The sequence below is a fragment of the Lepidothrix coronata genome, unplaced genomic scaffold (genome assembly GCF_001604755.1).
Source record: "Lepidothrix coronata isolate B3197 unplaced genomic scaffold, Lepidothrix_coronata-1.0 Scaffold15, whole genome shotgun sequence".
NCBI lineage: Eukaryota > Metazoa > Chordata > Aves > Passeriformes > Pipridae > Lepidothrix > Lepidothrix coronata.
Genome location: NW_016690195.1, coordinates 2,917,245 through 2,944,733, shown reverse-complemented (window position 1 = coordinate 2,944,733; position 27,489 = coordinate 2,917,245). Strand labels below are relative to the sequence as shown.

Genomic DNA, 27,489 nt, shown 5'->3' with positions numbered 1-27,489 from the left:
ATATTAGGATGAAAGAACAACTTCAAGTTTCTTACTCCTTCATAACTCTGTGTTCATGTGAACAATTCCCAGTGTTGTTCTGTCTCAGTTTCTCACATAGGAGGAATAAAAACATTGCAATACTTATTAACCCACAGAGCTCTACTAAGAAATACATTAGTGTTTTAGGTGCAAAATACTACAGTAGTAAAGTAACAAACATCTACACCTAGTTACTATGAAATACCGACTCGGAAGCTCTTACTATACAACAGTATATTTTATTACTAACAAATACAGTAATAACAAAACTACTGAACATGTGTATAAAGTTACCTGATTACAAACAGAATTAGAAAAATGAAGGTATTTATTGTGCATTTTCACAGGAGATTTTTCATCTTTCTCACTGTACTTCTCAGTAGCAAGAATTCTGTGTATTTTTAATGGAGAAAGTCTAAAAGAAAGAGCATATCCCATTTAAGGCAATAAGTTACAAATGCTAAAATGCAGATACTGTAATATAAAGACATTCCATTTTTAATGTATGACGGATAAAATCAGTAACTTTGGTTTATCAGAACTATAGTTCCTGTTGTTTCAGCATTTACATGCCTTTTGTACCATGCAATTTTCATTGTTCAAAGCATCACCATGAATGCTGCCCAAACTCAAACACAGTAATTTCCCTGCATACTATCAAAATATTGAGAAATATTCTTAGTTATCAAATGCAAGATGATGGACAGTCTTACAAAATGCATTGACATGTTTTGAAAACAGCACAATCCTGTTTCCAAATTATCTCAAGTAATAAATCCCATTGGCTCTTAAGAAATCTTGAGTCAATTGAAGCCAAGTGATGAAACTGTTATCCACATCAGTAGCTCTTGAGAACCACCCTATCATAAGAAAGGCTACATGTATTAAGGCCTTTTTGATTTAGAGAAAATACACTGCTGTAGCATATAGAAAACTAAGCTTTGTAGAAAAAGTATTAAGGCCATCTTCCGAGTAAACAGATTGTTAAACAAGTTTGCATATTAATAATACAACACATTATTTTCTGCAAGATATTTCTCTACAGAATATATAAAAAATTAAGTTACTCTCATAGAAACACCATGAAACGAGCTGTCACTGCAGCTCGGTACACAACCCCAAAGTGTGTGCTTCAGATTCTGCCCACCAAGGCCAGGGGTCTGAAGTGTTCCTTCGGCACAATGCTCTGGAACACCAGGCCAGCAGAGGCTCCAAGAGGCATTTTTCTGAAACAGTGCTGCCCCTGCTGCATCATCCCTGTGACAGGACACACAGGTGCCTGACCAGTGTCACCCCAGATAACGGTGCATGTCACAGATAAAGGTACAACCTGCTTTACTCAGAACTGACTCATGTTGTCTGATCACCAGGGGACACTCGGCTTCAGCAACCCCCTAACAGAAGCATGTGAACTTTCCCAAGTTTGTACAATACATACAAATACAGCAGTTCTAAAGATTGACCTTATGCAGTCAGTTATTTACAAAATTCATTTTTATGTACAAAATAAATTGCTATAATTCCAGATTCCCTTTCATATTCAGTGTACAAGCTACCATAAACCAGTGCTGTAATTGATACAACAGGACACAATTTAGAGAGTATTTATAAATTTGTGTATCCCTTATTTAAGAGACAGTAAAAAGACAAAAAAATTAACAAGTGTTAAAAAATATCGAAGAGGCGGATGGAATTTTTGTATCTTGAAAAGTAACAGTGCTTTCTAAGCATTACTTTAATGCAATTCATTATAAAATGTTTGTCTCTCATCTTTTTCTTACATTACTGCCATGTCCTACAGAACTTCAAATTCCATTATTCCTGGATAGGATTAAATACAGTACATTATTGTTAGCTGTTTCCACAACAAAACATACATTTTTTAAGTGCAAAGCAAGATATGTGTGTTTTTTAATAAGGCACAGAATATCCATTATTTCCAGTGTAACACAGAATTCATGTCAGTTTTATAAACTGCAAATGTTCATATAAAATTTCAATCTTTCAAGGATTTGAACTGTTTCCTGAATCCAACTCTCTTCTGGTGTCTGAAGCTGAGTAGACAAGTAGGGATATGGAAGCTGAGTGTGAGACATCAGGTATTTGGGAACAGCTGCTTTGTAGTGGAGGAGATTCACTAAAATCATTTTTAGGAATTATTCTGCAAGTAATGAAAAAAAACCACAGTAAATTTTAAGCACAGTGCATTACAATGGCAAAAAATTGAGCAATGAAATCATAATGTATTTTCAGTTGTATTCTTTTCAAGAGAATGCAATACAGTTCTGCAAACTTTTCCAAGCTTAGGGTCACTATTGTTGTTTTTCAGATCCATCACCATTGAAGTGCAGTCATAGATTTTTTGGAGCTGAAGCTCCAGCACTCAGCACTTACATGGAAAAGGAGAATCCTACAAATATACAAAATAGCCCATATGTTAAAGATACATGGCCACGTGGAGCAGTCTGTAAGTTCTCTTGACAGCTACTGTGGGTTAGCTGCATACTGAGAGTACACTGATTCTTCAGAGAAAAGGAACAGAAAACTTACAACAATAGTGGTAATGTGCATAAACAAGCAAATTATTGAGTTCAGGTGCCTTACCTTCCTTCACCTACTCTCTTCATACTCTCAGCCAAGCTACTCATATGACATGTGCTATCTGCTTTGTTTCTTCTTTCCACCTGATCCATGGTCAATTTAGAACCAGATAACATTTGATCTCCGCTGTTTTCACCTTCCTCGACTCTTCGGGCTGATGTTCCGTCTGCCTCTATCTCTTTCTCAGATGTCTCTGGAGAGGTTTTAATTTCTGCAACAGTTTCTTGGCTTAAGTAATCATGATTAGTGATTGCTACTGCAGAAGTTCCATGATTTGTTGCACCACCCGTACTGGTACCCATTGACTTTGAAATGACTTTAAGTCTGTGTGAAGTTGACTTGTAGTGCTTCTTTTTGTGTTTAACTTTGGAATTGTGTCTCAAGAAAAATTCACATGACTCTTGCAGCACTCTTCGACTCTCACTTATTGGACTAAAAGAGAACACAAGCAGGTAACTGAATGAAGAGGATAGCCTTGGCTATAATGTGATGAAGACTCAAACATAAAACCCTGACAGAACAGGAACCAGTGATGCAATCTGAGATGGATGTTAATGAACAAGAAAAAAAAATTATATGTGAAAAGAAGAGAAAAAAAGTCTGATCATAATAGCACCAAAGTAATTATGTTTGTCCAACAATTAAATAAAGCAGATTTCTACATATCTTACTTCTGCAAGTTGGTCTTAATGACTTCAGTACATTAATGATCTAAGAGAGGAAAGAAGGATTAGCTCATAAAGCAGCTACATTATCAAGTTAACTTTATATAAAGTAAACCTCATTCAAATGAAGAAAGGTAAGCATTATAAAAATTACTTCATTATTTTTAAATCCTTGTAACTGAAAGCAGTTAACATCTGAAATACAAGAAAAAATTACACAGGAAATGGAAAAAGAGGGTAGAGGGAAAGGAAGCCATAAGATGACCATTGAAGAATGTAAATGTAAAATAAAAGGAGCTTAAGGACTACTGCCTTGGGAAATCCAAAGAAATAAAACAATCTAAATCCACAGTATAATTTATAAGTAATAGATAATCTAAAAAGAAATAATCAAGGAATAAGAAAGAATTGAAAAATTACAACAAGAAATGGAGATGAAATTTATAAGTTGCTTAAATCCATAGATATAAATTTACTAAAATTAAGTAATAAAACTGAATACTTGTCTTTCAGAAAAAAATAAAGAACACTAGATTTTTACAATAAAAGTGACAGTAAGGAGAGTTCAATGAATATTAATTTTAAAACAAGATAAGCCTGGCAGAGAAGAAAAGCAAATGATATTATTATTGCACGACAGTAAACACCACGAAGTACTGTGTCAAATGAAGTGGTCACAACACATGAAAGGAACTAAACTGATGACTGAAATTATCTTCCCTCCTTCGACTCGAAACCAGAGATGTATTAGCCAATGCTAAACACAGCAACGTGCCTTCTGCTCTACAAAAGAGAAATCAGCAGAGGAAAAAAATTTCTATCTTCTGAGAATGTCAAAAAGTCACTGCATGTGTAAACCTTCCCCCGACTCCAATGGAATTTTGCTGATGCCCAAAGGCAGCATTTAAAGTCTGAAAAAGAAGTCTCAGGACAACATTTTGATTACCTGATCTATATATAAAGAAACATGCCTTAAAGCCAACTTTATAAGTATACACTTTAACAAACAGGAATAAAAAAATTTTTCTTACTCTCTTTTGCGGTTTCTGTTGAAGAAATTGGCCCATTCAGAACAGGTCTTTTTACTTCCCACCCAGAACACTGGAGATATGCCGACAATTAATGTCAGCAAATATTTCATCAGGAACAAAAATATTTCTGGTCTTGCCAGTGCCTTTGCCTAGAAGATAAAGTTTAATAAATGCAAAGAAAAAAATACACTTGTTGATTTACTTTTTTAAATGAAGAAAACAAATTACGTAAATGAGAGACCTTCTCCTTATGGCTGTTGCTCTTTGTTGAGGCTTGTACTGCGGGCAAATGTTAGACATGTACAGTCAAGTCAGACACGGTTCATGTCTACAGCTGAACACACACAGAGATTTTTCAGAGGGAAATATTTTTCTTTTAAATTGAAAGGAAAGGTAATTTGGGGAGCAATAATATTAATAAACATGTTCTTCAGAGGTAAGTATGTATATATAAGATTCATCCCTTCAACTTAAAAGAAACAGCCAGTGGATCACAGAATTACAGAATGGTTCAGATAGGAAGGGACCTTAGAGACCATCTACTTCCAACCACCTGCCATGGGCAGGGACACCTTCCACTAGACCAGGATGATCAAAGCCCCATCCAGCCTGGCCTTGAACATTTCCAGGGATGAGGCATCCACAACTTCTCTGGGCAACCTGTTCCAGGGCCTCACCACCATCAAAGTAAAGAATTTCTTCCTAATATCTAACATAAACCTACTCTCTTTCAGTTCAAAGCCATTCCACCTTGTCCTGTCACTGCATGCCCTTGTAAAAAGTCTCTCTCCATCCTTCCTGTAGGCTCCCTTCAGGTAGTGGAAGGATTAGTTGGGAGTTAATCAGATTAGACAGCATCTTCAAGGAGCCGCAGGGAACTACACAGTAGCTTTCTGTTTACTGCAAAATGAATCCACCTATTTGCAGAACTGTATCATAGGAGCTGAGACATTTAACTCAGTAAGAGATCATTATCTTCTGCTCCCATTCTGCAGATTTAATTTATGTTACCTGGCTTATCTGCCAGCCCATCTATGAAAGTCACTATTTTTGTTAGGCAGGTAACATTAGCCACTTAAACTGAAGTTTGTTTTCATTTGGTTTTGATCTGGCCAATGTAACAAGAGTCTACAAGCCAGCTCAGGTAAGCCAAAGCTGAGCATGCCACTTTAAGCTACTCCACAATTAGCACACACTGTCTACCATAGGGACAGATCCCATAAAACAGATCTTTGTTAACATTTCCTGTTGCTATTTCTTCTTTCCAATAGGCTAATTAAACGATGAAAATACATGCTCTTTCCTGTGTTATTATGCCAAGCTCTTACATTTAAGCACTACAAAACAATGTTGTTGATTTATTTTTTTTAACATAAGTGTCTTGTTTTCAACCTTGTATATTCTAAACCATTTAGGCTGATACAGAAATCAGAATAAAACCCACTGAAGTCAAAATATACTTGTTAAGAAACAGTATTGGAAGCACAAATAACCAAGTTGTCTGTGAACTGTGCTACTCTCAGCTTACACTGACTTCAATCCAGAGGATAATAAATAATGTTTAAGGATGTAAGAGACCAACCCTTATCATTTCATAATGCCTGTGTTTATATTCCTCATTTTAATGACATTTTATTGCAGCAAAAATATAGACGATAAGTGTAATGCAAAGAAAGATGACATGAGACACTTGCATTTCTCTTAGGGATGTTTGCTTGTATGTTTGTTCTTAAATGGAAGGAAACAAACCACAAATTACTTGTAAGTAATATTACAAATTACTTGTAGGTAATTTGTAATATAAAACTCCTCCCAATTGCAAGAGATTTAATCCACAGAGAGCACTGAACACAGGCAGATTTAATTTAAAAGCTTTTCCAAGGAAGTTTTTTAGGAGTCAAATATTAAATACAATCACCTCCATAATGTAAAGTGCTGTTGAGGTTTTTTTCTTTATTTGCTTTTTGTTTGGTTGTTTTTCATAAAGAATTCTTTGCATTTCTGAAAATCAGTCTGCAAATGACAACTATTGTGGAAAAAATATACTGGAAATTTGTTCTGTAATTTCAAGTGTTCTTGAACGCATTTCTACAGTTCGAAGAAAAAAAAGACAAAAGTGATTTTAAATCTCTGGTTATAAGCAGCACTTAAAATTCCATTTAGTCTGGATCTTCACGAATCACTATTTCAGCTTCAACGGAAATTGATGAAAATTCAACTTATGCACTTTGATACTGAGCTAGGCACCCAAGTACTGAGCAACTATTTAGGAACAAATATCGTGAAGAATGATCCTCCTCCAAGGCAAATTTGTAACATGAAGTTCAAAGAAAGGTTATATATTCTGTTAGAGCTGTGAGTTGGAATTTAATTGCTGAGTGCTACGAACTCAATTAGTGAAAATTTTCAAAACAAAAGTATCATTCCACTGATTTTGACTTAAAAAAGAATTAATCGCTCTATGTTCTTGAACTGATTACTAATGTGAAAATAACTTACTAATTGCATGGCAGATACAGTGAAGCATAAGGGGTTTTGTTAGTTAACTTTACAGTATTATTTATAAAGGAAACTGTTACTTGCCTGATAAGGACAAGGAATATGGTACTGGTCACAGTGGTCAAACACCCAAGTCGTTTCCCAGATTTTCCGGTTCACCAGTTCATAAACATAACATCCAAGAAGTGCTACCAGCGGCACCAAGTACAAACCACTAAAAACTCCAATTCTGATCATGAATTTCTTTAGCTTCTCCTGGTTCCTGCCATCGTGTTGGATGACTTGGCGCACGTGATTTAAAGAAATAATACCAGCTAAGAGAAGAGAGAGACCGAAAAACACACAAAGGCAAAGCGGCAAAAGCACAAAGTACAGAGAGGCATCCAGATCATAGAGACCCACAAAACAAACTCCACTGATATTGTCTCCTTCAACTTTGTTCATCGCAAGGAGCATAATGGTTAGAAAACCAGGTATTCCCCAGGCAACTGCATGGAACCACATGGCCTTCTGTGCAATAGCTTCACAGCTCCATTTTCTTCCCGCTGCAAGGAACCAAGTGATTGTAAGAATCACCCACCAAATAGTTCCTGCCATAGTGAAAAAGTACAAAACCATGAAAAGGACAGTACAGGCTTTGTTTTGGGAGCCAAGAACAACTGTTTCACCAATTTCTAACTTATCATCTGCCTCATTACAGGCAGTTTTGTTCCCAAGTAAAAATCCAATAAAGTACATCAGAGAGACTATGCTGTAACAGACAGAGTAATATATGATCGGTCTCTCCGGGTACCTAAACCTTTTAACATCAATCAGAAAAGTCAGGAATGTGAAAAGTGTAGCACAAAGACAAAAGATTGAAACTATTCCAATGAAGCTTTTTGCCACATCCAATTCATAATTTTTGAAGTACATATTGGGACATGGGGGTGCGCACTGATCGATTCCTAGAAACTTGTAGCCTTGTTCATTGGTAGTGTGGAGGTGCCGGGGACACCAGAATCCATAATCCCTTCGGATCTGGACTGGGGTCTTCCGAGTTCCATGTACGTTTGTGGTTACAGCAGCAGTGGCAGGAACGGTCTCATCACAATTAGTTAGTCTGAATAAATAAACAGAAGAGGAAATATCTCAATACCCCTCATTCTCAACTAGAATTACTTTCTAGAAATATGAAAAAAATCTGATTCTAAGCATTGTTAAATTTTACAGATAATGCAAACGTGCATTATATGAAAAAATAAATCAGATGGCACTATAAAAACCAAACTTAAAATTCAGAAGACTTCAAACACATTTATTTAACTGTTGCTCTGCAGCTGTTGTTTCATAAGCTATAAAACCACTACTCAAATTGCAACCATTCTTTTAGAGTTTTATATTCTATTGAACTTCTACATACTTATATCAAATGTATACAGCAGGGTTTTTTTTAAATTTGGATAACAATAGACTGTTGCAGACGCAAAAAATCTTGTCAAAACCCAAGCTGCAATCAATCAAGGAAGAAGGTTGACATCATTAATTGATGACTAGTACGTGATCATTATTATAATTTTTTGTGTTATACTGCTATCTCATTGTCAACAACAATAAAATATCTAACTGAAAAAAATATAAGTAGAAAATACAAGCACTGTAAAAAATTAACAATATTTTAGCAATTTTATAGCTCTATGATGTTCTTTTAAAAACTGCTCAAGACTCAATTGCTCCACAGTTTAATTTGACACAAGAGGTCATCTTTTTACACGGATAATATCATATTAGCAGTGCTGGACATATTCAGACTAGATTATATAACTCAAGCAGGTCAGCATTTGCTTACACTGGGATTTATGCTCATATGCATTCCAAGTTTAAGTGCACGTTTAAAAAGAACAAGTTTTGCATTCTAGCTTTTAAAGTAAGATTCTGTTATCTCAACAGTCTTTGTCAAACACTATTACAAGACTCAATTCAGTTTGCAAGCTCAGCTTGAGCTAAAAACCCCGTCAGTTCTTTGTTTCTCTGCATTATCATGCCATCCAAGTAAATCCAGCCTAATGAAGAAAACTGATTCTGTGGCAGACTCTTTCATTAACCACAGGCCAGAGCATGATGCATGGACACATTCACCCATGTCTTAATTGGCATTATGTATGTCTGTAAGAAAAGTACAAAGATCAGTGTTTACAGAGCCATTGTGCTGTCTACCCTCTTACGTGGTTCCGAATCATGGGTCATCTACTGTCACCACCTGCGACTCCTAGAACGCTTCCATCAACGCTGCCTCCGTACAATCCTAAACATCCACTGGTCAGATTATGTGACTAATACGTCTGTTCTAGAACAAACAGCAGTCACAAGAATTGAGGCCGTGTTGCTGAGAACGCAGCTGTGTTGGGCAGGGCATGTCTCCAGGATGAAGGACCACCGCCTCCCTAAGATCCTGCTCTATGGTGAACTTGCCACCGGCTGCTGCAAGAGAGGAGCCCCGAAGAGGAGATACAAGGACTCCCTGAAACAACATCTCAGCCTTGGCCATATTGATCACCACAACTGGTCTACTCTGGCCTCAAATCGGGAGGCCTGGAGACACACCATCTATAACGCTGCCGATGCCTTTGAGAACACATGCAGGATCACTCTCGAGGAGAAAAGGCAATGCAGAAAGAACCATGTTTTGCAGAATATACCACCTAAGGAGTCTTTCTGCTGTGCCTTTTGCAACCAGATGTGCCTGTCTTGTATCGGCCTTTTTAGCCACCAACGCGCTTGTAACAAACGTGGGTAGAGCCCTTCCCAAATCTTCATTCACGAAGCCTAGCCATGATGACTGTAAGAATACAGAAGTGTGAATCTCACTATTCCAGTTACTTCCCATCCTCATACCAGAAGGCTCCAGCAGCAGAATCTCTGCTGCTGTAACACCCTGCATTTCACGGACTTCTCAGTATTGGCTACCAGGGAGACATCCACTTCACATATGAACAGAGAAGCTTCATTTTCAGTAATAAAATAATTTAAAGCTGCAGTAAATCCAGCAAAAAAACATAATTTATTTTAAAATACCACATCTTGAGTAACTGGATTAATTTGTAATTTTCCTGATTTATCAAAACAATCCTTGAAGATATTTGCTGTGCCCCTTCAGGGCAGTACTGTTGCACAGAAGCTTACACTAGATGGGAAAAGTTGATGCCTTCTTGTTTTAAAACCCCACAACTTCTATTTTTCTGCAGAATTACGGGAAATGGCATTAATGCCACTTGTCATATTCACTCCAATACTGATTTCTATCACAGGTCATGCACAGGACTACTGTCCCAGCTTTCCCTCAGCCTTACCACAGATTAGCAACTGCATGGGGATTAGAAAAATTATTTGAGTTTCCAGTCTCTGCTCCTTTCCTTTACCTCTTGACCTGATGTGTGTTAAAAAAAAAAAATCTGGCCTCGATAATTTATAAATATCCACAGTTGAAGGTCAGAATCTCAAGAAAATTGCACTGGGGTGCTTTCAGTGGTTTCCATTTAAAATATATAGACATCTTTTCACCAAATATTGTATTATCTATCTGAAAAAGACACATGAACACCTTTGAGAAATAGCTGAAATTTTAAAAGAGAGTTTGGGCAGGCAGTACAGGAAAAGCAACACAAGATTAAGTTTGCACATTTAAGCAGCTAGGAGTGAGATAAGGCTTCTACTATTTAATGCTCAAATACAGAATATTCTGTATTTCATTATCTTACGAGCAGTTACTTCTAAACTCCTTAATGAAGTAAGCATGATCATCCCTAGTTTAGAGATCAGAAACCAAAGCAAAATCTAGGCGGTAACATATAATATTTTAAACTTTCAGAAATTTACAGTAAAAAAGCTTCCTTTTGCAGGGATCTGAATACTGGACTGTTGCAGAGCTTTGTTGCCAAAAAAGTCACAAGCAGAAAATGCAGGTGATCATTTGAATAATGAAAAAGTTTTAGTGACGAAATGGTCCCATGCATAAGCACTGCAGGGTCAGCGTAATAAGGAAGTTACAGCAAGGTGATATTTAACATTCTGCCTCAGATTTTAAACTCAGTCCAGGTCAAATATGAAAGTATCACTCCCACCACCTGTCAATACAAGAAATACCCCACCTGGTACATTCCAGCTCTTCAGGCCACGCAATTCCAAAAGTGTCCATCAACTGCTTACAGTCGGAATACACTTTCTCACAGAGGCTTCGACAAGGGTGAATCACATGAATTTGATCCAGGCAGGCAGGGACAAAGGCTCTACACAGAAATGTGTGGACGTCTGGTGAACAGTGAAGATTCATAAGAATAAGAAAAGGCTGCAGGGAAGAAAAAGGCTTTGGTTAGCAATCTAAAAAAGATAATTCAAGGCATTAAAACTAACTTTCATCACTGTGGCTCACATTTGATCCCCTGTACGTTTGAAAAGATACTAGAAAATAGTGTTTGTTCAGCAATTGCGAAAAAGCAAAACCTGCTGGTCTGAATAGCAAGAAGCTTCATTAGCACTTCCAGCCCAGCCCTTGCCCCAGGAATCTTGGCCAATCTGTGACTATTCCAACCTAATTTTTTCTACTTGTCAACATTAGAAATCTAAAAGGTATTGCGAAAGCCCAGGATTTTTAAAAAATAGGGTAAAACACTGAGCTCCTTTGTACACCAGTTAGCTTCTAAACAAGTGCCCTGAGATTTTTAAAGGTGTGTCTGTTCCAGTAGTTCCTGTTAGATTACATTTTCAGTCCTAAGTGCTGCGTTGTACTCATCTTCTCTCATGCTGGAGAAGTTTGGGGTTTTTTTGATTAATGAGGTCCAAATATCATTATTTCTCATTTTTGAAACATCTCATTTCAAATCTCTCTCAACATGACTGCAGTGAGTAACTGATGACTGTTCTTATTAGAGAATTCATAGAATGAAATTTAACCCAACCTTTTTCTGTCCAATGCATTCAATTCATTATTCACAGTCAGAGAGGTTTTTAAGGAAAAAAAAAAAGCCAACCTTCCTGCTCTACATTTTATCAGTTTTATTATTAGGGCAAATTGTTTTAGCCAAAATACTACCATGTGGTTAAATTTCAGACAAACCAGGAGTTGGTGGTCATTTTTGCAAGTGCTTCTGAGTTCAGAACAGCATCTTCACTTCCATCAGCTTTTCAGTATCCCAAACATACGCTTACCTGAAGAGCAAGTCTTACTACTGAACATGCAGTTTAAAAGAAAAGACATTGACAAATAAATTTACACTTTCAAACTGGAGTATCTACAAGTCCTCAAAGGACCTTGGTAATAAACACACGAATGTGTGGGGAGAGGGGAAGAAAAGATCAGGCAGAGCAAGAATGACATAAAAGTGCTTTATGAAAAAAAAAACAAAAAAATTGTTGGCACTACCCTTCAGAGCACTCCAGCTGTGTTCTGCATCTGCAGACGCCATGACAGCAGGCACACAGAAGTTTAATCCCCTCTCTGAACGTCTGCTCTGGAGCTGCCTTTGTAGGAACCCAAGATCTGAATATTTCATGACAAGGAGAGAAATGTTGCCCTGGTATACTGTGTTCCAGTTCTGTAAGTTGGATTATTTCCTCAACACTGCATGGCTTCACAGGAAAAAGTAGTCAGGCGCTAACCCTAAATGAATTAAATTCCCTCTGCATAATTATGATGCTTCTTTTCTTTTCAATTGTTAATTTATATTTGCTCTGTTCTTCCTGGCACTTAGGATAAAATAAAGACAATAGCCTAGGTAGTCATATTCAACTCCTATAGAAATTTTGTTTACTTTTGACATTAAGTCTTGCACAGATTGTCTTGATTGTTTTGAATTCTTTCTTTTTGTCACCCATAGTTCATCTCAGTTGATAAAATGTAATTCTCTAGAGCAAGTTTTGGGCTGCCAGTCAAAAACTTTCACAGAATTCAGTAAAACAGAAATACCTTCTCTAGAAAAGTAAGGATTTTTAAAAAACACAATATTTTTATCTATAAAAACAATTTTACCAGCTCTTTTCATAAGCAACTAACAGTTTTTAAATAGAATTTTCCAACATAACTAATACAGCTATGTATTGTAAGCTCGCTCCTTTGATATAGAAAATGAGTATAAAGAAAGCATTGGCTGGTAAAGAAAGTCAGGGCATAAAACCAACCTTTACCATTTTAACAGAGTTTCTGCTGTATAAAGCCACTTAAAAGCTAAAATATCACAAGAATCACTACACAGTGATACTGTATATCAGAGGTAGACAACGACAAGCAAAAATAAAACGTTTCCAAGACTTTTACTAAAGCATGTTGTTATTGGCTAAACACTGCTGTTTAAAGAACATATTTTATTTAAACCCAAAACCACCTTAACAGATAAGTTGAAAAATGCAAATTTTTAGGAAGAAAGCTGTGCTTAGCCTGTAATGTAATCAGAGTAGAATTCCGAGGACTCAGCTGCCAAAAGTAATTGTTGTTACAATGTTTCTTTCAGCTAAAAATACTTACCTTTTGACACCTGAAAGTACAAACACAAGAGCAAGAAGTCTGATGTTCTGAAAACACAAGCCAACCTTACAAGTCAGACCATTTAGCTGGACACCCCATTCTCACCCTGTCTGGTAAAAAGGGGGATGTAACCAATCTGACATCTCTCCCAGTTTCCTACAACCAGTGGTTTAGGAAACAAGCTGCAGATTATAACACGACCACTGTGTTGAAAAGACATTCACAAACCTTTCTTCCTGAAATGCATCTAATCCCTTTTTCAACCATTTAAGCTTAAACATTTTGTAAAATATAATAGTAGTAAGTTATCTTGCATAATTTAGGCAGGCACCGCTGAAAGATACTGCATTTTATTTGTTTATTGTAACTCTTGGTTTTGCAACCTAATTTGTGTTTTGACAAACAGCTAACAGATTGCACTCTACTTTTTCCATATATTTATACGTTAGTATAGTAATACTTTCAGTTTTGATTTCTATTCCTTTCATATTATACTCTGCCTTCTATTTACTTTGACTACATTCGAAGACTGACCTCACATTTGTACACTGACAAAAACTCTTTCTGAGTGACAGCAACCAATTTAATACTGTGCCCACCCACTTGTACAGATAGTGGGAGTTCTTTTTCCTCATACTTATTACTCTGGGAGTAATTTTTTTCCCATATGCATTACTCTGCATTTTCCAACCCTAAATCCCACCTACCATTTTATTGTCCAGTTGAATCTAGCAGATTCAACTGCTGAAAGAATCTGCAATTCTTTCACCAATTTTGTTTTCTCAAAATTAGGGATTATCTATCCCTCTTCTAGGTCCATTTATGAATTAGCTGTGTATCAGAGGTTTCTGTACAGATAAGTAGGGGGAACCACTCTAGTTACTTATTTGGTATAGCATGAAACTATCAGCTCATGATTTAATAACCCTTACTGTGCAAAAACATTTATTTATTCATACTTTTCTTCTTAGGCAGGGAGGCATTGGAAAATAAAGTCCCCAATGGGTTACCAGCAGAGTTTCTTTAAAAAAAACATAGGTTATGACCATGTCAAAACCTTTTTGAAAACTGAAGTATAACATACTGTCTGAATTACCCCTTTCAACAAATGCATTGAGTCCCTCAAAAAACTCTTAACAGATTTTACAGCCAATGAGTTCCCGCAACCAAAAAAAAACCTCTATAAAATGTAAAACTTTGCCTCAAGCACACACAAATGGGATTTGTAAAATACAAATTTATTTTCAGCAACAGCCTACTTTTACCATTTAAGAACAGCAGAAGTAGTAGGGAACTGTGTCTGGAACTCTGCTAACAATGAGGTATCTTTAAATGTGGGCTTCACTTCCAGTTGGCCAATTTGGAAAAGTTTCATCAGAGAAAATAGCATGTCTGCAGTTCCTGATGGACCATAAAAGCAAAATCTTACCAAAACCAAAGTATTTTCTCCCCCAGCTGCATCGTTTGGAAGGAAAAAGTGTAAAGCCAAGATCACAAGCTCACTGACAGTAAAAGTCAGTTGCTTCAAGACCACTTTATCTGAACCATGGATGTCCCAACGACAAACCATTTTTTATCCAAGTGATTAGCTGGGTAAGCTGCACGCATGCACACACTGGTGTCCTGAGTATTCAAGTCTGGGATTAAACTCAGAATCTTGTACCATAGTCCTCCCCTCTTCAGGAAGTTCAGGGTCTGCCCGTGGCACAATCAAACAACATAGGCTCTTTCAGGAAACTAGGGCACTTGACATTTCTAGCATTAGCAACCACTGCCCTGTCATATGAAGAAGAGAGATGAAAATCTGCAGATTTGGTGATGGCAATGCTAAAAATAGAGTGAAGGCAGACTCTTTAAAAACCAGAAACACGGCTAATGTAAGTCCTAAAATAAAAATTCTCATCTTCTTAACAATGGGAAACAGAACTCAGTAAACATAAGGCAAACTAGAATATAGCAACAATCTAAAACCAACCAACCAACCAAAACCCCAAACAAACAAAAACCCAAAATCCAAACCAACAAACTAATAGCAACTGTAAAGTCAATGATGATGTAGTCTTTAACAGCAGGAGGGGCACTGCCTCAAGCAGTATTAGTGAAGAACTGAGGACTGTGGGACGCAAACTTTCCACTAACAAAAGTCAACATCTGACTTAGTAAATTCTAGATTCCTTATGAGGTGTGTCTATGTTATATCTTCTCCAGAGGCAAAGCCAAACTATCTCAGAAATCCAGTTACAGTGTGGTCCTACAAACAGTAACACAACTAAGACAAGCAAAAACAAATGTTACAAAATACAGAATAAAGGTCTAGGTGCAAACGTGTTCTTAAACGAGCTTTACCAACAAGCAAATTGCAATCTAGAACTGTACATGGATCTTGTACTCAGGATGCTTCTGTTTTGTGCTTAGCAGACTTACAATTCCAAGACACAAGAAAAACAAGCTCATTATTGCAGGTAGACAATGAAAATGCTCTCTTGTACCTCATTTCAGTTTTATCCTGGAGAAAAGCATTACCAGAAATGATCGGACGTCTCTGGGGTTGGGATGTATGATAACTACCAAGATATGTCAAAAAAAGTAAGGGAAAATATTCTTCTGTACTCTGCTGATTAATGTCACAGAGATACTCAGATAATATAGAAAACATTGGATCGAAATATCAAGGTCTTTGTTAGAATCAGCCACAGCAAACCCTGATTGTAAGAGACAGGAAATATCTTGAATTGCTGAGATATACAGAGGATTAGAGCCTTTGTTCAGCCACTGGAGCCAGGTATCTAAGAGAGTAACAACCTATTTTCCTAACTACTGAGGTCTAACTACAAGTTAAAACATTTAGCTTAGTTAACCCAGTTAACACTGAGGTTTAGTAAGTTAAACAAGGACAGACACCAACTGTCTCAGTGTTAAGCAATGTCACCTCTTTCTTGGTTTCATACAAATCTTGTGACCTAAAGCAACAGCATTACAACCTTGTTGGTTACATAACCGTGTATTTCAGCCTCTGAAGCAAAGGCAGGCTTCAATCTGTATTTCTACAATTATACTACACTGTGTACCAGAGATTCCTACCTATATTAAAGATACACACTGTTATTCACGAAACTGTATATCTGCTTTACAGGAAATAACACCTACCTAAATAATGGAGTCATAGAGTATCTCAAATTGGAAGGGATGCATAAGGATCACCAAGTTCAACTCCTTTGCTCCTCACAGGACACTTTCATGATTAATAATTAAAAATTAATTATTAATAATTTACAGTACAAACACGCTTACTGTCTAGGAAGTGTCACTATAGAATTGAAGTACAGCCCCAAGCCCCAACCCAAGTATATGTGTATACATATATGTTTTCAGATGTGATAGTTAGGAAATACAGCCACTGTCAATCATAGTGTACATAAATGGTCTCAGAATAAGAGACGGTAATTACTCTTTATATTCACAGAACTATACTAACAATTAATCTTCACAGTATCCCTAGTCACTTTTACAATGATAATCTGTTTCAATTAAAAACAGCAGAACAAGTATGGCACGGTTGATTTAATCCTACACTGTTGTTACAACAGAGTTATTCTGGACTGGATGCAAACAGGATTAGCATCATGCCCAGAGAGATTAATGCCTTCATATAGTATTCCTAGATGGGCTGGCAAGGGTGGCAATTTGCTGATGGTCACAGTGAATCACCTGCCAAGAATCTCTGACTCCTAGTTCATGCACAATTAACTAAGTCATGATAAATAAACATCCCAACACATGAAATTAAATGAAGGATGAAAATTTCAAGTTCAATTAGATTCAAAGCAAGGTTGAGAAAAGAGTAGGTTCTTCCCATTGGAAGTTACATTGATGGATTTAGATCAAAGGCAAGTTAAAGACACTTTTAATTTCGTATGTAAGGATTTTGCAGGAGGCCAAGGCAGTTTAAGTGTCAGTGTCTTGTTGCTACATGTCTGCTAAAAGTTGCTACTTAACAGCAGAACCGCAAAACAGAAACATGGTGCGGCTCATGAAAGTTAGTGCAATGTCAACCATCCTTTAAATTACCACGGAACATGGTATAAACTCATGGGGGGGGGGCATATATTCCATGTCCTACCTGAGTTGTGGGTAATAATCAACTACTGCTGGCAGCAGCAAGTATCACTCATAATGTATGTTTTACATGGGTAAAACAACAAAAGTTTTCAGGACTAAAATTCACTGACAGGAACAAAATATTTTAGATATGAATATATAAAATATATACATTATAAATTTGAATATATATAAGCTTAATATACATTATTAGCGCATCCTAATTTGACAGAAGTGAAAAAAAAACAAACATTGAAAGCACATGAATTTGACTTTTATTTTAATAAGCTGCTTTTAAACAAAGCAGCAATACTTTCTGCAGCTTTTACAATAGAATAAAGGCATATGAAGTCGTGTTTAATTTAAAAGCTTGTCAAACATTTTTAAGACGTAAGCAATTTAACATTTACATAAATAAGAATGAAGTATTCTGTTAAAGTACAAAGTAGGTTGCCTCGTAGTTTAAAAGAAAAAATAGTTCAATTTCCTAATCAAGTTAAATCTAGAGTTTAAGGAGCTGGTAGAGGATGACGCAGAGAAAGAAGATAGTAAACAAGCAAGTGGGCCAAACAGTGCTGCTCTGCAATGAAAGATGTTTGCAAAGATACGAGCCTATTTTTGTCCTTCAACTGAACAGCAAAGCCAAACATGTACTTGGACTTTCAAAGGGCTCTAAACAAAGCAGCTCAACATGCAACAGCTGATAAGCCAGACTGTTCCCAGCAGTCCTCTCCTCCCACAGCCATGTGGGGCAGGAGCTGCCCACCAGTCAGCACCTGAAGCATCGCTGTTTAGAAGGCAAAGTAGGATGGCAGCTGATCTTAAAAAAACCCTGTGCTATAAACTGCAGAGGCTCGGGGACTGGCCAGCAAGCAGCCAGGTGCCCCTGCTTGGTGGGCCTCAACTTCATCACTTCATCAAGCTGAACTATCCAGGCAACAGTTCAGATCCCGGGCTGTGCAACTGCTGAGGGAGCTGAATTACTCATCACCTACATGTTCAACATACTTGCAACAAGAACAAATGTATCTGCAAAGTCTTCACCATGCAAGTCTTCACCCCTATACATGCAATAAACATATATATATATACATATATACACACACACATATATATGTATGCATATACAGATATATTCAGGTCTGAACTTTCATACTAGCTTTTCAAAGTTGAAGGGAATATTAATCAGAAATCCAAAGAGGGTAAGGAATAAGGCATGTGGGGGAAGGATTTTCAAAGGTCAGTAGGATAGTAAAACTTTAAGGAAAAAAATAAAGCAAACTCCAAAAAACTACTCCAGCACCACACCTGGGCACTAAACTTGCCATTGACAGTATAAACAAACACAGACAAAGAAATATAAAGAAGGCTATTCTGCTTTTTACTTTATCTATATACAGTCAGAATATTCTGAGTTGGAAGGGACTCAACAGGATCATCAGATCCAACTCCTAAGTGAATGGCCCACACGGGGATCTAGCAACTACAGAATTCCTTTCTGTAGTAAAACAACATAGTTCCATGCTTCCCCTCTAAGTATTTTCACGTGCAAAATAAAAATACATATATCTGTGTCTTTTTTAACTGTAAAAAAGGTTATAAACAATGTAACAGGAATATTACATCTCACTAAGAAGTTATTCTGAAGCAAACTAAAGTACAAGTATTCCCAATACTTTCCAAAATAGCTTATTACCAAAATTCACTGCATTTTTTTGGTTCTAACCTAAATTATAGCTTGACCTAAATTATAGATATTCCAGCCTCTGCAATCTACAGTCCATAACAAACATGAGAAAGTTTTCCCAAGTGTTACAGAACTGAACTATTTATACAAAGTTTTCAATTATATATTGTATCTGGTTTAGGTTTTATGTATACTATACAGAGCACAACAGACAGACAAATAAATACATGTTAACTGAAGGAAAGTATACTGCAGGCCCTCAAACATCTGAAGTCTAGACAGAGCTTCATTGTATCTGGACTGCGGTAGAAGAAGAACGTCAATCTTAAACTCTCCACCTATTTGCCATACATTACAGGAGTAAATGGATTTATTGCTGAACCTTCTGTGCAGAATCCAATGAAGAGGATTTCCCGTAACAATGTTTATAGACTGTCCATTATCTTTAAAAAAGCCCCCCATTTAAAAAAAATTCCAGTAGAAGTCATTACAGCTCTGGTTCCAAAAGAGTCAGGGCAGATTCATGCTTCCCACTCCTCTCTGTGAATGTGGAGACACACTTCAGCAGAACAGCACCACCCAACTTACCAGAGTAGCAACCCTGCACCATTTCTTTCTTGCCTACTCCATGCATTTTTAAGCAGTCTTAAATGAAAATTTAAACCACCTCAAAAAATACCAACTTTGTTGTGAAGTAGGAGATGTCAGCCAGGCATGCACAAGTTATTTGACTATGCTGAACCCCATGAAGCTGCAGTCATCTATCACAGCACCTGCAGTTCTTACCTCTGTCTTCTGCTTTCACTGTTTCCAGTTGGTCACACTGAGATATTCCCCAGTTCTGAACACCTGTATTAGACAGTGTTTCCTTATTGTTAGCCCACAGTACTTATTTTGGTGCCCTTCCCCACCATTATCTTCCCTCTTTCTCCTGTTTTAAAAACTCAAAGCCACCTTTTCTTCCTCTCTCTCATCTTATGATCTGTGGTCTGTGTTAACCTTCAGCATATAATGTTTACTTTCAAGCTCTACTCATACTCCCAGAGAGATCCCACACACAAATGGATTCTTAAAACGGTGCACCTTGTACCTTCCTTGCAAGAGCATTATCTCATGTGAAGCATCATGCAGCTGGGACATGGTGCCTGGACAGATGGGTATTGCTAGGTCACCATGAGGCTGGATGGGTACAGTCCCTCTCCAAAAAACTGCTTTTAGTTTCTGCATGCAGGATAAATATGTGGAGAGTTTGGTCACTAAGTGCTTTGTGGCAGTAGCTACTGAGACTAAAGAAACCTGGTTATGCAGGCCCTCCAGGGAATACAGCATGGGCCAAACTTGGAAGGATGTGGTTATTCTTTGAAAGAACTTGATCTACCAGAAGTTTAAGTACAGGAAAGATGGGTGATCTTTTTTTCTCCCAGGAAGCTCTCATCTAGAGAAGCAGGTATCTTTGGTAAAAGCACATCCTTTCCGTCCTCTAAAGACCGATTATCCAGCCCTATCTCCCCCCATTTACAGTAGCTACTTACACACTCTTATGCACACCTGCACACCTCCCCTTCTTCTAATGGCTAAGCAGAAAGCAAGCAAGTCTCCACTCATCTCCACTTCGTGGTTCAGAAGAACAGGGCAGACATATGCACCTCTTCCTCTGGCAAGCAAATTAAGACTGTGTTACAGCAATCACAGATGCACACAATACACAGAAAAGACCCAAAAAGGCAAAAAAAGACCCAAAAAGGCAAAGTGGGATAAAGGAACCATGTTTGCCCCTAAGGGCTGGTGAATCAACAGTCAACAGTGAGAGAGAGAAAAAGCCACCAAGTTCTGTGGTGCAGATATTCCCAACCCCTCCTCTGGAATGGAGTAGAGAACTAAAGGGATGACACAACACTAGTTTTAGAAATTGTTGTATTTAATCACTGCACTGTCAAACTAGAAATAAAAAAGCATGGACATTTGATCACATTCCCCATCTCATGTGGTCCTTTCCTGGACCATTTGCTTTTTGTGGTCTTTATCGGTGAAGACACAGGCAACACCTTGTAGCCAAGCTGTCACCCTGAATATCACATCCATCCTCCATATGGAAAATTAAACCCACTGCTGGCTTTTCCCATTTCCAAGGATGATGTGTTCCTCCCAATCAGCTCAGCTACCAAGCCCTAACCGCCTCCCATTGATGAAGGCAAAGAAATTCCAGACTCAGTAGCTCTGTTTCTGTTTTCCTTCTCAATACAAATAGCTTCAGGGAAGCTTGCATGACTCCATTCATCCACAGGTGTCCTCCTGGAGTAGGTTACAGCCACAGGACTAAGGCCATCACTCCACACTTAGAGTGCCTTGGTTTAGCCAGTGACCACATCTCACATAAGAGTATGGATCACGGGGAATCCAAGATGCAGTCTGGACAGGGAGACTAAGAAACCAGCACAGCAGCTACAGGTGAACACTAGCCAGGGCACCGTGAAAGGGACAGACATGCGCAGGAGATCAACAACAGGATATCATGGTATTTCCCAGAGGTCTTGTGTTGAGAAAGATCTGGAAGACAGCCTTCTGTAGGCCAGCTTCAGACCTCCTGCACAGTGGGATGGGCCTAAATTTAGCCCAGAGTAAAACTCCTCAGTCTCATGCAGCCGACAGGTAAGAAATGTGCTAACAACTTCACGTAGTGATCCACTCCTGTAACACAAATTACTTGCCAGTGTAGACATAGCCTCTTAAAATGGATAATGAGGAGGCTCTTGGAATCACTCTGTCAACACCATCTCCATGAACCCCAGTTACCATCTCTTCATCAAACACGCATCACTTTGGACCCCCGTGCATTCTAAGCAACATCCTTTCAGAACAAAGAGCAAGGCAGTGCTAGTCACATTATCCAGCAACAAGGAATGCTGTTCAGAGAAAGCAGCAGCAGACTTTGTGAATGACTGATACGCTTAAAGCCAGTGTAATAGGATTACACACATTCACCTCTCTGGTTTCAGGCAATTTGCACAAGCTAATCATGCTTGATAATGGGCCTCAGTACTGAAGGTAACAAACACTTTTTTAATGGCTGTAATTTACTGCACCCACAGGAATCAGCAAAAACTGCTTATGAATGCGTTGCTGCAAGAACCACTGTAAGAACTAAAGATGGTGGATGTTTCTTGGGAACACCTGAGAGCAAGAGAGCACAAAAAATGAAAACAATTTAGTAAATTCACACCTGTGCTACCTTGCAGGATATCCCAGTAATAAGCTTTTTACAAAACAGTACTTATTTCCCCAAAACTCCCAACCTACAGAGGTAGACAGGTTCCTCCTTCCTGTGTATATATATAAACACACACGGACACACACATGTACCAATTTAAGCTTGCAGACAACAGTTTTTCAGGGTTTTTTAAGTATTGTTTTATTGAATTAACTGTAAATTTGTATTTAGTGGAAGCAAATTAAGCCATTACATTACAAATTTTAACTCATGCCATTTCAATATTAAGCTTTTGAAGGTACTTCTTAAACCCCTCTAAATGGTTTTGTTTAAACTGATCCCAGTTCTCACACAAATTTCTGCCACTGCTGCAGCCGGTTGCACTTAATTCTCCATAGACACACACATATTCTGGCACATGACCATGAACTCAGAAGTGAATGGAAAACTCACTCCTGAATCATTTTTCCAGTCTCTCTGAGGTATTTTGTTGTTCTCTGTGGGATATTTTCCAGTGTTTTCCACAGTCTGCTTTAAAAAGTCACTGGCAAGCCTTTTCCCTTTGTACTTCTATAGACCTGTGGATCTTACCCACGTCAGGAAATCTTAAGGGTTTGTCTCCTGTGGACACATTCCAGAACTGCAGTAGAACAGATTAAGAGATATGAACATAAGTTACGACACAGTAATATTCTTTGCCTTGCTGGAATAATTCCTTATGTTGACAACCAGGATAGTTAAAAGTAGGAATTACTCTGGAATTAGAGGTGACTTGATTTTGTGGATGACCACGAGGGGGAGTTAACACCTATTTAAGTACAGCTGTAATGAACCAGATCTTCTGCTGGGTCCATCTATTTGCCTCATCGGACAAACCCTAGATCTTCTGCCTCCCAATCTGAACTAGTAGTAACATGAGCAGTGTTACTGTTAAACTGCTTTGAGATACAGATATGGTAGGCATCTGCAAACAATTCCACTGTGATGCAGCTGTTTAGCTAACATACACAAAACTTCACACCACAAAGTCATGCGGTTTTACTTTACTAAAATCACCACTTGTTGTGTAAACAGAACTAATCCAAATATAAAGTAAAACTCTAGAAGCTAAAACTCAGCCTGCCAAATTGAAAGCTCGGAATTAAACTAAATAAATAAATATGTGAATGGAGGGAGCAACTGGAAATTACATCTTTTTTATTACAGAAAATAAGATCCCAGAGGGACTATCATCACTAGCCAAAACATCCACAACAGAGGCCCTAACACTGAGTTAGTAATTTTCCTGCTCTCAGTGGTTCAGTGTTCTGGTTTATAGCACATCATTACAAACAGCTGATACACGAGGCAGAATTGAAAGACCATGTATCAGCTGATTTCCTGGAGGGCAACCACCACCTGAGACAGTAGCTCCACATCATCCTCTCCTGGAAGATTACTATGAAAACACCATCCAGAAATACCAATTTAACACCTTCCCAGAAAGCACAGAAACTGTACAGAAGACTTTGCACACCAGCAGATGGAAAGCACAGCTCTCCTGGCTGTGCTCTCTAACACTCTCTGAAGCAGAACACACCTGTAGAGCCTTGAGAATGGGACATCACGAGTTACCATGGTTCTGGAGAGTGAACTTCACCTTGAGGTGACACTTGTCCCCTTGACAAATCTTTATCCTTTTTCGGAGTAAGCACTCCCCAGAAGTTTTCAAAGGGAATAGGAACATAAACTGGCCTAACATCACAGCTCTTTCTGCACAAAATACTTTTGATTTCTTGAAGAAGTCTTTTCCCCTTTTCCTTGAGATTGCATGATTAAGCAGCTTACTCAGAGTTAGTTAAGATACGGTGAGCAAAATACTGCAAGCATCAGCCTCAAAACCCAGTGAGACCTTACATCCTAAGATATAAGTCTAATGCCCAGTCTTGAGAACAGGCCATGGGGAGGGGAGGAGAGGGGGAAGAGCAAGATAGAACTAAAAACCAAAGCCTTTAAGCATTCCTACTGAGGATCGAAAGAAAGTTTTAGCCAATATACTATTAAAATTCTTTCTTTGGTATGAATGAAGTTTGAACTGCCAATTATAGAAAAATTCAAGCTCTTGAAACAACAGAAGTCTCCTCCACCTCCCAACCCACTGCCTCCTTATGGCTGCAAAGTGAAATTAAACACTATTCCGAAGTCAGTAACTCCTCTCCCCCTGCTGCAACACCAAGTCCCCAGAAAAGCAGAACACGGTGACAATCCTGAGAAGGTCCTCTGTTGCAATCAACTAGGGACAAACTGTGCTGGTGCTGTTAGTGACACAGCGTAGAATCACACCAAAATGTGTAAGTGACACTGGTACACACTGGTCTCTCAGAAAAAAGGCCCAGCAATGAACCACCTTCATTCCAAATCTAACTGCTAGCAACAGATTCAACACGAGCTACAAACAGAATGGGAGGAAACTTCCTGACCCTTTCACCAGGATAGCAGCTGTCTTAAAAATTCACTTTGACTAGGTAGTCCATCAGCACTGCTGGATGACAAATAAAGGCAGGCAGACCACTACACACTAGGCAGTTTAGAAATGTCTGCACAGCACTACAGTAATGAGGAATATCAAATTAGAGGCCAGGTACTAGGAATGACAGGAAGCAAATGAACCAGGGTAGGGAAATCAAGTGCTAACAGACACCGTTGTTCCCCATAGCCACCCAGTCAGTTGGCTAAGCAGTGATTGACCACTGCAGTAGTGGTTATAAGGGTGACAAGACGGAAAAAGAGGAAAAACAACAAAAGTTCTCACTACCTCACAATTTTTTATTAAGTAGCTATATAAGGACAGATGAGCCATGAACCCTTTCCAGAAGGAGCTCGCTCCACACATGCAGTAGGCACGAGTTACTGACAGTTCAGAAAAGTCAGTCACAGCAACCTAATAAAAATGGCTCTGTGGTCTCTCTGTCCCAACAACAGCATGACTGGAAGGCACAAATACTGACAAATGCTGGCTCAATGGTTGCAGTTAAGACACACCATGTAAAAAGCAGCAGCATACCTGAGGAGATAAAGTGGCAGACACTGCAGGAAGCATTCCTGACAAATGACAACTAGAGAAGGCATTGCACAGTTCACAACTGAAGCCTACAGCCTGACTACCAGTTTAAAAGCTCACAGTTTGTCAGAGATCTGTAGCTAAATTCAGATGGCTTAACATTCAATACCAGAATTTCCCACACATTTACACCAGGCTGACAAAATCAACGCAAGACCAAAGCCTGTGCCATTCCAGGCTGGCAGCTGGAGGCCAAACAGGGAATCCTGATTATCCCAAGCAACACTAAAAACATATTTTGGCAACTGAACCAAGCTCCTCCTCCAAGCTCAGTAAAGAGTATGCAAATAAGATTTTAGTAACTGTAATCACCTCCAATACCACCTATAACTTTTTTTTTTTTAAAAAACAGAAACCTAATTTTAAACTCACTTGTGTTTCACTTTCTACACAGTAGAAGACACTGAGCTTTTCAAGATGTGTGTTAAGATTTTCCCCCTTCTCTTACCACTGAAAAAGCCATTATTAAAACAGGTTTAAAACTTGTTTTACAAGCCTCTCACCCAGAGAGGCTCTTGCCCTTTACAGGTATTGCTATCGGCAAAGCCTTTCCACAAGGTAGCATATTCTCAAGGGAGCCACACTTACAGTTCAGGTAAGAAAAGTGCTTATTTTGAGTCAGAGGAAAAAAAAAAAAGAGTAAAGTTGCTCTTTCAGTCAGAAGCTTCAGCATCCAATCAGAAGACAACAGAATGCAAAACCTGCAATGGCCAAAAGGACTAAGAATAAATTTAGGTGCCTCTCCTTAGTAGATAAGTAGATATAAGCTGAGAGGTGCAATGAGCAACTTCCGAATACGATTTTTGCACTGAGTTCAGGCAGGCCAGGATATCATTAGCTATTTCCCCAGAGAATTTCAACAATCGCTCTGTTTAACAGTAAGGTGCCTGGGCTTATGTGATCAGCTGTGCCAAAATGCTCTGAATAGCCACATTGCTATGCTACACCCATTCCTCTTCCACTCAGGATCCAAGGCGGGGTGAGGGAAGGAAGTCTGTAGCTCCCTTACACAGAGCTTATACAACCAAGGAGCTCCAGCACATACTGAAACACTTAAAGAAACGTTACTAACTAAACATTATCTGCTTTGTCACTAAGCATAACAGGTATCCCAAATAACTTCTTAACGACAAAAAAAATTGTTACATACTACAGTAGGAGGGAGAGAACTTACCTCCATTTTGCGAGCAGCTGTGTCCTGATCATAGTGTCCCATGATGTTTGGGAAAAAAGTCATATTGTAAGGCATTCCTGAACATCTGGAGATAGTAACTGGCTCACATGTAAATAAACTGTGCCCTCGCACGAGGGCTAGAAGTAAACTGCAAGTCGCAGAGAACACAAGTGCTCCCATTTTGTCAGGATCTCCAATTTCAGTACATGGCTTTGTTCAGCAGTTAGACATCCCGGCTTTTCACAAGGATAAAAACACACATCTTCCTCTGCTGGCTCCAACACACGGCAGTAAGGCACACACACAGACTCCTCACAGGTGCTTTAGGCGTTGCCCCATTTTGGCTGACCGCGATTTTACTAAATCCCTTCTTCTTCGAGCCTGTACGTGCAAAGACGGAGCAGAGCAGTGAACAGCAGAAACAACCCGAGGGCGACCGCCCGGCCTCCCCGCCGGCCCGCAGGGAGAGGCAGCTCGGGCCGGGCCGGTGCTCCCGCAACCCTGCCCGGCCCCACACGCACGCGTGGCCGCGGCTCGGCACAGCCCCCGCTCCCGCCGGGCCCCGGAGCCACCGCCGCACCCAACGTCCCGTTCCCAGCCCCGCCCTGGGAAGCGGCGCCCGCGGGCCCGGCGGAGCGGTCGGCCCAGGACCCGGGGCTCGGCGGGAGCGGCCCCGGCGCCACATCCCCGCCACGCCCGGGCCGCGCCCCCGCCGCCCCCTCACCGGGACCCGCCTCCCGGCGGCCACCCCGCAGCGCCGCCCCGGGTCGGAGCCGCTGCTCCCCGGGACAGGACGGGACGGGGCCCGGCGCGGTGCCCGCCGCACTCACCGGCAGGGGCCCCTCCGCGATGGCCGCCCCGCGGCACCTGCAGGATGTGGCGTCTGGCGGGTGGGGCGGGGCGGCCGCA

General features: G+C 39.2%; 1 protein-coding gene across 1 annotated transcript; it reads right to left on the bottom strand.

Annotated features, from left to right (window-relative positions):
• Positions 1–240: 240 nt before the first annotated feature.
• On the bottom strand, positions 241–27,489 carry FZD6 (frizzled class receptor 6). Its single transcript, XM_017806520.1, has 7 exons — positions 27,411–27,489; positions 26,581–26,961; positions 10,945–11,141; positions 6,902–7,919; positions 4,319–4,467; positions 2,626–3,054; positions 241–2,182 (listed from the first exon to the last, which is right to left on the bottom strand). Exons 2-7 carry the CDS (start codon positions 26,758–26,760, stop codon positions 2,026–2,028), a joined length of 2,130 nt encoding a protein of 709 aa, XP_017662009.1. The 5' UTR covers positions 26,761–26,961; positions 27,411–27,489; the 3' UTR covers positions 241–2,025.

Coding starts and splice junctions, on each gene's coding strand:
- FZD6 (XM_017806520.1), bottom strand. CDS start 26,760: ATGGGAGCACTTGTGTTCTCTGCGACTTGCAGTTTACTTCTAGCCCTC. Junction 4,468..6,901: donor ATATTCCTTGTCCTTATCAG/GCAAGTAACAGT, acceptor TTTATCTTCTAG/GCAAAGGCACTGGCAAGACC. Junction 3,055..4,318: donor AACAGAAACCGCAAAAGAGA/GTAAGAAAAATT, acceptor GTTCTCTTTTAG/TCCAATAAGTGAGAGTCGAA.